Below are 14,627 nucleotides of genomic sequence, written 5' to 3' on the forward strand. Positions count from 1 at the left end.
GATTCTGACTTAAAGCCTGCCACCAGATACAGCTGTACATCAACTTACTTGCCACTCACTGATAGGGTTTTGATATGTCTGCAAACAATTGATTTATTACGGTCTCTGTGAAGTCAAACCTCCGCTAATGTTAATCTGTATTTGCAGCCACTCCCCAGCGCTAAAATCACGGCCTCAGCTCCACCTCAGATCATTTAAATTGTCATAAGGAGCGCACAACCTAGATTGCTCACTCGCCCGACACTCACTTCCTGCTATGCATCCCAGTTCCTAACAGGCCAGAGACCAGTACTGGTGCGTGGCCCAGGGTTTGGGGACCCGCTACAGAATATACTAGAATTTTGAAATTTAAAATGGAAAATGTTTTTGAGGAAAAAACCTGCCCTTGTGAGTTAAAGTAAAATGATGTTTAAGTTTTTTTGGAGGGTAGGGAGAATGTATTTTGAAGGTTTTTGCAAAACGATCTTGGGAAGTGCACCAAGAGTGAAGAACTCTCCTCCAATGCCCTCCAATTGTCAGGAACCCTGCTCTGTAAGCGCCAGCCTGCTCTGAGGCAGCTGGTCCCCTTAAGTGGGACATGATGAGACACGAACCAACTTTATGCCATCCTTTCTAAGAAAAAAGCATCGTTGACCCTTGACTGATTTGAGAAACTTCATACAGAAATATCAATTATCAATTAATCTTATACAGACCACTCATTGTAACCAATCCAAGACTTATACCTAATTAATGGCAGGTCAGCTCCCCTATGTATCCCCAACTCCCAAGTATACCTTTCCTTGCTGCTCCAGCAGGGAATACAAATATTTAATATTAAACTGAGCAAAACAGAACCAGAAAGGTATGTCTGTAAAAGCATGTATATATTGCTCTTCAAAAGGTGATTATGTTTTATAACCTCTTCTGATAGGTGAGCTTAATTTAAACAATGCCCTGGTGTCCCCACTTATAAATGTTCCAGCATGAATAAATGCACTCCTTTTTACTCCCTGAGTGCTCCCACACAGGTCACCATACCTGGCTGCAAGGTGAAGAAGGAAGTAATACTGGTCTGCCGAACGCTTGCAGGTAGATTTCTTCTTTGAGTACAAGAGAACTTAGCCTTTCTCTCTCCAGGAAAGGGTGTTAGAATTTTGGTGCCTGACATCATTAAACGTGTCTGAAAATAAGGAGAAAAAGAATAAGAGACCCTATTAATATCAAAACAGCTGCCAGACAAGTTGGAAGTAGGCCTGAATCCTGAATCCAAATTCAGTAAGCACCAGTGACCCTCTGGGAACCACACAGGACCCCTTGGACTCCACTCAGACCTTTTTTTCTAGGTAGTTTTTAATATGCATTATCTTCTACCATTTCCTGCCATACTGATGGTATGTTTCTCTCAGGAATCATGTATTCCAACTATAGCCCAGTCTTTTTGCTTCCCCACGGAAATCAGTAAGGCTGACAAAACAAACAGGATTTGTTGAAGGGATTCTGGAGATGATGCTCTCTCCTTTAAAAATAATTAATGATTGAACATCAGCAGTAGTTGATGCATTTCCATAGTTTTCAAATAATCCCATAGTGGTTAAGAGCATGGTTCCTGAGTCATACAGCTTGGGTTCAAATCAATCCCAACTCTGCCACTGCCAGTTATTAACTGTGTGACCCTCTGCAAGTTGCTCAATCTGTGTCTCATTCTTATGTGAGAAATGGGACAATAACAGTACCTATCCCATAGGGCAGTTATGAGGATTAGGTGAATTAATTCACATAAAAGTCTTACACAGTTCCTGGCACATAGATAGCATTCAATAATAGCTGGCTATTATTAGGAGGAAGAGCAATGAAATAGCATTAGTCTTATTATTTCGTCTCAGGCCCCTCTATACTTTAGAGTATGAATTGGAAGAAAGGCCACAGAGGTTTTGAAAATATCAACTTTCATAACCTCATCCTTATTTAGTGTGATTTATTTTTGTTTCTCTTTGCTTGTTACAGAATGCCTGAGAATCAGAGAGACTAAAGTTATATTCAATTCAATTTGGCTGTGAAAGCCAAAGAAGAAATGGGATTTGTCAATATTCAAGCAGCGAGTTGGAAGTAGGCCTGAAACCTGAACCCAAATTATTCTAGCCGATAGTTGACTTCATTTTTACTTTTGGAAACTAAGATGTACTTAAATGGTTAAAAGAAGAAAGACATCCTAGATGTAAAGTTCATACTTTGACTTTTAGTACTAGTACAGAAGCTTCTCTTCCACCATACAAAAACTAGAAAACTAGATAAGATACATGAAATAACTGATTTTTGACAGTGGATAAGAGACAGTACAAGACTGTCATCCCTGAAAAGGATTTTTGAGAAGGAAACAAATGGATGAACCCTAGGACCACCTTAGCTTTCTGCTTGGAAGCACCTGTCAGACTGCAATGTATGGAGTACCCAGGCAGAGCACCACAAGTTGCTACTAAATTTAGGGAAGCTGAGGCAGCTGGTATTTGCAGCACAGGAAACTACATCCAGAAATTTACATAGAGATACCTTCAGTCTATTTCTGAATACTAACCTACGCATGTGTTAGGTGACACCCCATGGGCCGGACAGAGAAATGCCAAGAACTGCAAGCTCAACACCTAGAGCTCACACAGGGCTGGGATAGTTCTAATCAGAATAGAAGGACCTCTTAAATACCAGGGGCACTCAATAGATTTCTCAGGAGGAACACCCTTACCCTTAGAGCTAAACTAACTTTAGAGAAAGGCTATTCAAACCTGTCTTAACAAAGCTTAAATGCAAGCATTTAAAGTAGCAAGCTGATTAGCAAAGTAACTACCTACCCTAAACAAATTTCAGTATTCTTTAAAGACAACAAAATCCAGATATTCAACAATGTAGCACTCAAGATGCTAGCATGCAATCAAAAATTACTAGATATGTGAAGAAGCAGGAAAACATCCATAACTGGGGGTAAGGATGGAATGAATTAACAGAAACAGATCCAGAAATGTCAGGAATAACAGAATTAGAAGACAAAATCTTAAAACAGTTACTATAAATATGCTCGATAATTTAAAAAATATATGAAAATGAGAAACAGAAGATATAAAAAATTCACTAAATGAGTTAACAGCAGATTAAAGACTACAGAAGAAAATAACTGAACCTGAAGACACAGCAATGTTAACTATTCAAAATGAAGCAAAGAGAAAAACAAACTGAAAAAGAATAAACTGAGTTTTAATGACCTGTGGGGTATCAAGCACACATATAATTAGAGTTCCGTAAAACGACGTAGAAGAGTAAAGAAAATATATTTGAAGAAATTATGGCTAAAATTCTTCCAAATTTGAAGAAAACAACAACTATAATAGTCTTTGTCAAAATGGCCAATACAACATCTCCCATTTCACATGCTCTTCTTATAATATGACCATGCCATTCCTCCCATCAAGTGGCAAGATCCATATTCCCTCACCTTGAACCTGGGAAGAACTTTGTCACTGCCTGACCAATAAAGTAGGATAGAAGTAACACTACATGATTTCTAAAACTAGGTCATAAAAATGCCTTGCTCTCTTAAGATGCTCATTCTTGGAATCTACCCACCATGCTATGAGAAAGCCCAAGCAGGCACATGACTCCTTAAATTTTATGAAAGACTCATCATAGATATGTGAAATTGTGTGAGTTAGTATGCCAACAAGTATTTGAGCACCTATATGCTAAGTACAGAGAAAATAGTGATGAACAAAACAGAGTGATTCTGCCCTGGTACAGCTTACAGCTTAAGGGAAAAATCAGGCAAATTAATAATAAATAGTTATTTAAATCACTACAAGTATGCTAAGTCCCATAAAGAAGACTTACAGAAAACTACAGATTATCAGATAGCAGGAGGACCTCAATTAGCAAAACGTCTGGGAATAAGGCTTTTTACCAGGTTGTACATATTTAGTAGGAGCAGAATGTTTCCTTCTTTAGGTCAGAATGATGTCATGAGTGATCTCGCCCCAGTTATAGATCTTTCGGAAGACCCCTGGCTTCAAGAATCTACATTTATCTCAGTGGAATGTTAAGGCTCTGAGTAAGAACAGGTCATCTGGAACTGAGAGGGGCCCAGGGACAAAGTCTTTCAGCAGATTATCCCTACTTCAAAATAAAGGCAACCCCAGTGTATATATTACACAGGGTAAGAAAGCCTGTCTGACAGGCATAGGGTTCCTACAGGATCAAACACCTAGGTGAGCCATAGCATAGATAGGAACAATTCTCACTCTATAAGAATGCCCTAAAGAACTTAACTTGAAGGAACACGTTCCTTCCAAACCAAATAATCTCCAGTCCTTTAGTATATCACATTCACGGTCCCATCAAGTTTTCTTCTTTCAGAGTGGTGGAAGGAAAATCTGACTTCCTCTAACTATGGAGCTCCTGCTGTTCGTGTTATCCCAAGGATCCCCTGTGACGTATTCCTACAGTGATGTTTTTTGTTTGTTTTGTTTTTGGCTGGAAATCATCACGAAAGTGTGACCCTTACTTATATTCCACAACTATCAAAGCAGATCTGGGGTCATATACTTCACCTCTCTGTCCATTAGGAAATGTTTTCATTCTTTCACATTTAAATTCAGTTTAGCTCTCATGCTTAATTTCATCTGATAATTTATCTATAAGCTTGTGTTAAAATTCTGCTTCCAAACCAATGTAATTCTTTTTTAATGATTTATATGGCCTTCAGAACAAGTCTAGTACACAATTTCCTTTATTCATAATGGTCGCTCTGGTATGAAATTTATGAAGTCTTAAATTTATAGTATGAAGTCTTACTTTCTACATCAATTGACACAGCTCTGAAATACACAAATGTATTTCATTGTTTCTGCCATGCTACCTTCTCCTTTATGCTACCCAGGGCTCATATTCATCTCTTCCCACTTCTAAGGGTCAGAAAGCACCATCACCATGTCGTCCCTTACTTCTTAGTCTCTCATAGCATGAATTTGATGACATTTTAGACAAAAACCTTTCCTGATCAGTCACTATCATTCATGCCTCACCAAGTCAGCCTGGAAGGATGATGCCACCTTACAAGAATGTCCTAAGTAAAACTGTTTAAGGAGTCTGACCTAGAAAAGCTTCCAAGATTCTTATCATTTCCAATATCAAACAGCTCTGTTGGATTAATAACAAGGTATTAATTCAAAACTTACTTTAAACTCTCCAAACCTGAAAAACAAACAACACACTGCCCTAGTTTAAGATTTCATAAACTCTTGCCTAGTCCTAGACTATTATAATAGTGCCTTAACTGGTCAGGCCCCCATTCGCTATCTGTTTCTATCAGTCCCACACCCAACATCTAGATTAATCTTCTTAAAGAACTGTGATCATATTGTTCTGCCAATAGTTTCTCTGTTACCTATAGCATAAAAGGTAAACTCAGACTGTACACACTGATATGATTCCAGTTTACGTTTTTCTCCATTACGAAAAACCCTTCATGCACCATGTAACATAATACTCAGCTAGATGCCAGTCCCTATTACGGCCTTCAACTTCTTCATTTCTGTGTCTCACATAGAAGGGCCTTTTTCACACCCAGCTCTGAATTGCTATGTATTCTTCAGCTTAGCTTCAAGATTTCCTGATTCCCACAGCAAGATGTGATTGCCTCATCTTCTGAACTTGGCATTTATCACTTGGTACTTCAAGGCTTATCCTACAAAATCCTAGGATCAATATCTAATTCACTTATTTTTCTTTCCATCCTCCACACAACTAGCTTAATACACATAGTAGGTACTTAATTCAATAAATATTTTAAAAAGAAGGTGGATATACAGGTAGGATATATTCCTGTTTCTGTTTTGTATATACCTATTCATTACATTTTTAATACTGACAAAGCTGTCAGAAAACACTAAGGCTTTTCTAATACTGTGACCAAGGTGAGCTCCTGTCACTGTAACTAGTGTCACACATAAGTTCCGAAACAGACAGGATGAGAGAGTATATCCATTGAAACTGTGAAGGTTTTTCCTCTCAAAGTAATCTAACAAACTAACAAAGTAATCTAGAAAATTACTCCAAGAATCTTCTCTAGAACCACCTGATACTGGTTTTTCATATAAACCTAATGAAAACTCAGTAAGAAAAAAGCACTTTCTTCTAAGTATCACAACTCCTAAGTTGGAGACCTGATATGTCTACACCCACTAGCATTACTAGGTCTCATGAAAGATCTAGCTAATGAGATTTTTCACACTTAAAGGATGTCATGCATGTCAGAGGTCATTGTAGTACAATGTTTTAGTACATTTACCATGAGTTTTGCTTTAATATGGACTATTTATTGAAGATGTGTTTAAATCTCTGATTTTAACTACTTCCAATATAACAATGGCCACATTACAGCCCTCTCAATAGCAGAGATGACAGACCAATGAAAGAAAAAAGAGTACTATGATCACTTAAATGGGAAAGAGAGTGCCTCAACTGAAATCCAATGGAGGAGAAATCCCCATACTGAAACAAATCCCCAAGTTCCCCTGGAAGGTGTCAACTTTGTGAAGAGAAGTATTATTCTTTATGTGCATGTGTATGTATGTGTGTGCACAATACATATATACAATTAACCTATAATATATCAATTCCCCCAATTTCCGAGCATTATTTCAAGTTATATTTAAAAACTTTTTTTTCTCTATAATCATCTTCTATTTAGGTAACAAGTTCTCGCTCCTAAACGTAAAAAAAAAACTGAAGGGAAGATACAAAGGTCCTTTAACACGGGGGTCCCTAACACACACACACACACCCCCACTCCCAATCCCCTCACCCCACCATGCCCCCCCCAACTCCCAATCATGGATCAGTACTGGTCCGTGGCCTGTTAGGAACCTGGCCACAAAGGAGGTGAGCAGCGTGCAAGCAAGCAAAGCTTCATCTGTATATGCAGCTGCTCCCCAGCACTAGCATCACCACCTCAGCTTCACCTCAGATCATTAGGCATTAGATTCTCATAGGAGCACCAGCCAAAAAGGTTAGGGACTATTGCTTTAAAAGGAAGGAGACCTAGAGGGCTACAGAAAATTGGAACAAAATCACGTCTTTAAAAACATATTTAAGAGATCCTTCTTGGACGTGGTTCCATAGTGTAGTGGTTAGCATGTCTGCTTTACACCCAGAAGGTCCTGAGTTCGCACCCCAGTGAAGCCATGGTCCATGGTCTACGGCCATGCCACCCTGAACAAGCCCGATCCCGTCTGATCTCAGAAGCGAGGCAGGGTCAGGCCTGGTTAGTACTTGGATGGGAGACCACCTAGGAAGACCAGGTGCTGTAGGAATAAATCATGATTATAAATAAATAAAAAGATCCTTCCAAGCCCACATTTAGGTCATTCTTGAACATAACTACACTTTAGATATATAATTATATAGATTAATAATCCATCAGAAACAAATAATTTCAATTTCTATCCTAAATTAGGCCCTTGTTATTTCTTACCTAAACTTCTGCAATATCCTCAAATTCCTCCAGCCTAATTTTCAGTGTACCACTTACTTTCATATAAGCACTGTTAGGTTAATCTTAGACGCAGCTCTGGTTATGTCAAATGGCTTCCAGGAATTTCCAACAACATGGCACTAGTTTACCATCCTAATCTCACCTTCAACTCCCCTACCTACACTGTAGCCAGACTGAATTACTCCCTATGTAAAAAAGTATCTTACCAAAGAGAGGTCTGGTCTTTGCCCTAGGCTCCTGGGAGGTAATCTCTTAAATTTCAGAATGTCCTGCCAGATAGGAGTATCTTTGTTTATCTGGAGGCCTTGGGCCACACTAGATAGTCTATGCTAACCATATGCTCTATGGTGGGGGCTTTGGCCATGCAGTATCAGCCTGACCTGCATAGGGGCTAAGGTCAACTACACAAGTAGTCAACCATGTCTACATGACCAAACCCAACAAAAATTCTGGACACCTAGGCTCAGTGAGCTTCCATGGTTGGCAATACTCTTATATTGTCACATATTGTTGCTGTGAGCAGTTAGTGCTGTCCATTATGCCACTGGAAGAAGACACTAGAAGCTTCATGCTTGGAATTCTCCTAGAATTTGCCCTTGGTTGATTTTAATCTATATCTCTTCATTACAATAAACTGTAATCATGATTATAACAACTTTCAGTGAGTTCTGTGAGTCTTTCTAGCAAACTATCAAATCTGAGAGTGGCCTTGGGGACCCTCAAACTTGGTGTCAGAAGTCAAAGTGGTCAAACATCTATTTCCTACCCCTGTGCCACTATTCATACAAATGCCCACTCCATCTCCATTGCTTTCCAACAAACTCTGTAAGGACTGCCTCAAAGGCTACCTCTTCACAAAGCCTTTCTTTTTAACAGCTTTATTGAGATAAAATTCACATACCATAAAATTCACCCATTTAAGCGTACAAAGTGTTTTTCAGCATATTCACAGAGCTATGTAAACATCACAATCTGAGAACATTTTCCTTACCCCAAAAAGAAACCCTGTACCATTCATTGGCAGTCATTCCCAATTCCTACCCCAGCCCCAGGAAACTACTGATTTACTTTTTGTCTCTACAGATTTGTCTGTTCTGAACCTTTCACATATCCTACACTATCTGGTCTTTTATGACTGGTTTCTTTCACTGAGCATGTTTTGGAGGCTCATCCATGTTGTAGTATGTATAGGTACTTCATTCCTTTTTTATTAACAGCAAATATTCCATTGTATAGATATAACAGTTTATCCATTCATCAGTTGATGGACATCTGGGTTGCTTCTAACTGCCAAACTGTTTTCCAAACTGCTTACACTATTTTATGTATGCACTAGCAATGTATGAGGGTTCCAATCCTCCACATGCTTACCAAAATTTGATATCATCTGTATTTTTGATTATAGCCATCTTAGTAGATGTGAAGTAGTACCTAGCTGTGATTTTGATTTGCATTCCCCTAATGGAGGGGGAGTGGGCATTTGTATGAATAGTGGGGCACAGGGGTAGGAAATAGATGTTTGACGACCCTCACTTCTGACACTAAGTTTGAAGGTCCCCAAGACCACTCTCAGATTTGATAATTTGCTAGAAGGACTCACAGAACTCACTGAAAGCTGTTATAATCATGATTACAGTGAAGAGATACAGATTAAAATCAACCAAGGGCAAATTCTAAGAGAATTCCAAGCATGAAGCTTCTAGTGTCTTCTTCCAGTGGCATAATGGACAGCACTAACTGCTCACAGTGTTATAGCCGCCAACCCCTGAAAGACACACGGACCACCAGAAATCAGTGAGTTATAGGAAACATGCTCTTTATTCAGCCAGCTGGGTCTGCCAGGGGTACACAGACTCCACAGGTTGGTTGTGCAAGCGGGGGTACAGAAGCAGAAAGCTTATTGTTAGAACATTATGTTCCCATGGGTGATAACCTATGTTCCTAAGGGCGATAGCCTATGTTCCCATAGGCAATAGCCAAGCAGTAATTTTCCAGCCAGCACAACAGCAACACCCTAGTAACTACTGATGTCGAGTATCTAATTCATGTGTGGATCTAAACATACCTATAACAACAGATTGAAGTAATAGTTTTAAAGCTTTCTGCAAAGAAAAGCCCATTTTTGCCATCTGGAGAGTTTGGGAATTTTCAAAACCAACAAGTCTAGGATTCTTTTTAACAGGCTCTTCCTTTAGCTTCTCTCCGCTGACATTTTGTAAAACCAGCAAAAAGAAACTAGGTAGCACTTTCTTTCCACATTGCCTGGAAATCTCTTTACTTATAATCACTCAATTCTTTGGTACATTTTCTACCTTCCACTTTACTGTGGAAAACAGTGTTGCTAAACTTTCAGTCACTAAATAAGGATCCCCTTTTTCTCCAGCTTCCAATAAGATTTTTCTCACTTTCCTTTAAGCCCTCACCCACAGACTCCTGAAGGCCATCACACTTGGAGAATTAGTTTCTTAAAAGCTCTTCGAGCTTTCATTAGCACCCTCTTCAAAGCCCTTCTAGCTGCCACTCATTGCCCCATTCCAAAGCCACTCCCACATTTTAGGTTTTTGTTAGGCAGCTCTCTACTTCCAGAACCAAAATCTGTATTAGCTTCTATTGCAGCATTAACAAATTGCCACAAAACTTAGCAACTTAAACATTTATCTTACAACCTCTGTGCAACAGGAATTTGGGAGCTGCCTAGCTGGGTGGTTCTGGTTCGCAATCTCATTAGACTGTATTCAACCTATCAACCAGGATTACAGTATCCACTTTCAAGGTGGCTCGCTCACTGTTTTGGGCAAAGGTCTAGGTTCTTCACAACTTGAACGTGTTCACAGAGCTGCTTGAGTATTCTCATAAGTGGCAGCTGGCTTCCCCCCATGACATTCTATTCATTGGTCACACTCACACAGCCCACACTCAAGAGAAGGGGCATTAGTCTCCATCACTTAAAGGGAGGTGTATTAAAGGAATTTGTGGATATATTTTAAATCCTCCACCCATGATCAAATATAATCTCTTCTTCTAAACCCTTAGAACAGTATCCTAATGCCTCTGAGGTACTGACAGTCTATCTGTGTACCTATCATATTCCCTGCTGCCAGGGTTGTAACCAGCTTAATCACTTCTTTATCATCTGAGGATGTCTTACACATAAAAAGACATTGGATCAAGAGTTAGAAGACCTGGAAATCAAGCCTTAGAGCTGCACTTACTCTAATATGATCTTGAACACATCTCTAGCAGAACTTAAATTTAATCTGTAAAGTAGGGGTAATCTCACTGCTCACAAAGCTATTAAGAAGTGAAATAAAACATGTAAAAAAGTTTTACAAATCATAAGTTACTACATAAAGATCATATTGATAAACATTTATTAAGTACATTTATAGACTTTTATCAGTCTTACAGTACAAACCCCTAACAGTGTTGCTACCATAGACTTCAGTAGTTTGATTGTGCCTTTTCAAGTTCAGTGAAAATGAACTTTTCTTCTCTATTTTTGGTTCTCCTTTTATCATTTCAAGAAGTATCTGGGAGGTTTTTTTAAGTACATACTTTAACTGCCATTTTACTAGAGGTCTCCCATCCACCTTTGCTCTAAAAAGCTCAAAGTCTTCCCACTTATCCTCTCAGAGTGAGAAAGAGAATAAGGAACTATAACTCTATCTAATAGGTTCTGAAAGCAAAGCCTGGATAGATTAGTTCATTCACTCATTTGCTCATTCAATAAATATTTTACTGAGTACCAAACAGTATTGGACACTGAAGAACTAATGGAACTTTCATTCTAGTAGGTGAAGAAAAACAATAAATGAACAAGTAAATAGAGTACAGTTAACCCTTGAACAACACAAATTTGAATTGCACAGATCCACTTACATGCGGGTATTTTTCAGTAAATACAGCTGGTCCTTCATATCCATGGGTTTCGCATCCAACCAACCACAGATCGAAAACAGTATTTTCAATCCATGGTTGGGAACCCATGAATGTGGAGGGCCGACCGTATGCTTTATTCTATGCCATTTTATATAAAGGACTTGAGTACCCTCGGATTTTGGTCCGGGAACCAATCTCCTGCAGATACTGAGGGCTGACTGTAGTTAAGTTTTGGAGAAGTCAAAATTTATATGTGGATTTTCAACTGCATGGCAGGTTGGTGCTCCTAACCCCTGCATTGTTCAAGGTTCAACTGTATATAGTATGTCTGATGGTAAAAAGTGGTATGGAGAAAAATAAAGCAAGACTAAAGTAGTTAGGGAGTATGAGGAGTAGGAGATAGGGAAAGGCTACTTTATGGTGGTTAAGAAAAGGACTTACTGATAAGTGGACATTTGAACAAATGAAGAAGCAGAGTCGTGTGGCATTCTAATCCTTATGGCACTTTAAGCAGAAGTCCCAAGCATGGGTGTACCTGGCTTGAAGGCCAATATGGTTGGAACAAAGTGAGGCATAGAAAAGAGCATGGGGCCTAAAAGGTGTGAGAAAGCATACATAGCCAGATCGTGCCTTGTGAGCCTTAAAAAGATTTTGGTTTTTACTGGAAGACAGGAAACGACTAGATGGTTTTAAACTTACTAGTGAGATAAGGGTCACTCTTGGCAATGGTAGAAATGGTAGGAAATGATGAGATTCTAAATACGTTTAAAGGCAGAGACCAGAGGATTTGCTGACTGACTGAAGGTCAGTAAAGTTAGAGTGTCAAAGTGGCATGCTCCAGCAAGGCTGGCCCGGAAACCAGATGACTCAGCCAAAATTTCTTATATCTTTACATGTGCACCTCCCTCTTAATTATGTCCCCTTCTCCTTTCCTGCTACATAGTTAAAAGGTAAGGAACTAAACTGCTGTTATAATGAAGGAGAAATATATTACTCTTTGTTATGACATTTTAAATATAATATGCCTAAGAGCAAATATACAAATCACATACTAAATCTTTTTACCACTTTAATGTGTAAGAAAACCTGTTAGAAATGTTTCTCAATATCTTCAAATAGAGGCAGCAAAGTTAAAATACAAAATTTGAAAACTATGTAAATTTAAATAGCCTTTAAAAAAAACCCATATGTCTCACATGTGAAGCTCATCATATATTTAGTGAAAGTTGAGAAGCAGAACAATGTTTGATATAATCTTATTTCTGGGGGAAATATATATATATATTTATAGAAAATGTCTCAAAGGATATCTAATTGTTAATAGTAGCTACTGCCAATGAGGCCTTTATTTACTTAACACAATTCTATACTTTAAAAAAAAAACATATTACACTCATAAAATAGACGAAAATGAAAACAAATACAGTATCCGCCATATCAAGGTCTAGAAAATGAGACCAAGATGCCACACTTCTGTGGGTAGTCAGCCCAGAAGAGAAGCAAACTTTCTCCAAATGTCAGTCCCTACCTTCTGGCCAGACAACAAACCGCCCCCATTCTACCCAAAATAGTAGAGTTCTGTTTAAGGATCAAGTGTGAATGAGCATGTTTTTGAAAACACTGGCCAGTAGCTACTACTTATTCATCTCTGACCTTGTAACTCAAACATGCGTCTACTTGATAGCTACTTTTGTGCTGGCTAGAAAATTACTGCTTGGCTATCGCCCATGGGAACATAGGCTATCACCCATGGGAACATAACATTCTAACAACGAGCTTTCTGCTTCTGTATCCCCGCTTGCACACCTGACCTGTGGGTTGACAGGTACTGAATAGGAGAAAAATAGACTTTTGTGTTTAAGACAGACTGAGGAATGGGATTTAGGGCTTAAAAACCCTGTACCTCTACATTTTGGGGCTGCTTAATTTGGGGTCTGCGTACCCCTGGCAGACCCAGCTGGCTGAATAAAGAGCATGTTTCCTATAACTCACTGATTTCTGGTGGTCCATGTCTTTCAGGGGCTGGCGGCTACAACAACATATAATGTATATTAAGTATTTAACAGTATCTGGCGTCCAATGGATGCTCAATAAACAGGCCAGCTCCCCTTCCCGTCTCCTTTCTTTCACCGAAAGTTCCTGCAACCTGTCGGCCTCTCAGGATGAGAATTTACCAAGTTTACATATGCACTCTTTCCCAATACTTCGGCCTCTTCTGCTGCCTTGCAGGGACTCCTAATTCCTCACTAGTCTGCCCAAACTCCTGAGAGCAAATTTTTTCTCCACCTCTCCCCATACCTCGAAACCTTGTTGTCTCAGTCTCTCCATACCCCTTCACAGCCTGCCTTCCTCATTTTCTCTTCACCCTCCCCACACCCCATTTGTCACCCTTTGTCAGACTCCACTCCCTATCACCTCTCAATTCCCAAAGCTGCTCCTTTCTCAGTCCTGGATTTTACTTCCATCACCTCTGGGTCCCCCAAACTCCCTTCTCACGCCTCCTGGCCCCTAACCCCTTCCCCAACTTTCAACCTGGACTTTCCGCCTCTTCAGGGCTGCCGCGTCCAGCCACACGCCGCAGGTACCCTCCTCTGGTCCTCCGCGTCTCATGGCCGCTGAAGTGGCCAAGCCAACCCGGCAAGGGGATGGGGGTCCCGAACTTCTCAGCGAATGACTACACCACCTCTGCCGACGTTCGGATCTCGCGCCAACGCTGGGGGCGGAGCTACGTCGCAGCCGCCCGGCGCAGGTACCGCCCCTAGCTCCGCCCCTTTCCGCAAGCCCCGCCCGACGCTTTCACGACGTCCGCAAACGGATCCTGTAGGCCTGCAGCTCCCTTCTTCGTACGAAGGTCTTCACATTTTTCTGATAGCATACAAGCAATGTATTCCGAAAGTTATGTTGTGTGAACGCGTTCACGACTCTAAACAAGAAACGTGCGTTTTCTTTTTGCTGAATTAGTTGGACTTTCTTACTTTAAATGTAATAATTACCCTGGGCTAAGGGTTTTCCTTGTCTAAATGCTGAATCCTCACAGTAACCCAAAAGGAAGGGTGGAGTCAAGGCTCCAAAACTGGGCTCCTTAACACTACCCTGAATGGTTAACACACCCTCTTGTTTATGAATTACTTTTGTGGTTCAAAAAAAGACAATCTAAACTTCTATGAAAGCACAGGGGAGAGGATTTAGAAAATGTTAAAATGAAATCTAAAAATTTGGAGTCGAGCTAGCT

General features: G+C 39.9%; 1 protein-coding gene and 1 pseudogene across 1 annotated transcript in view; one reads left to right on the forward strand and one right to left on the reverse strand.

Annotated features, from left to right (window-relative positions):
• The window catches only part of AUNIP (aurora kinase A and ninein interacting protein), a 20,043-nt gene extending 5,918 nt beyond the window's left edge, over positions 1–14,125 (reverse strand). Inside the window, exons 1-2 of the mRNA XM_011357634.2 lie at positions 13,928–14,125; positions 1,021–1,162 (exon numbers count right to left, since the gene is read on the reverse strand). Coding sequence (XP_011355936.2) covers positions 1,021–1,162; positions 13,928–14,005 — 220 coding nt within the window. The 5' untranslated portion in view covers positions 14,006–14,125. The remainder of the gene's footprint in view (positions 1–1,020; positions 1,163–13,927) is intronic.
• LOC111738224 lies at positions 7,216–7,334 on the forward strand (annotated as a pseudogene).
• Positions 14,126–14,627: the final 502 nt, after the last annotated feature.

The sequence above is a fragment of the Pteropus vampyrus genome, unplaced genomic scaffold (genome assembly GCF_000151845.1).
Source record: "Pteropus vampyrus isolate Shadow unplaced genomic scaffold, Pvam_2.0 Scaffold36, whole genome shotgun sequence".
NCBI classification, from domain to species: Eukaryota; Metazoa; Chordata; class Mammalia; order Chiroptera; family Pteropodidae; genus Pteropus; species Pteropus vampyrus.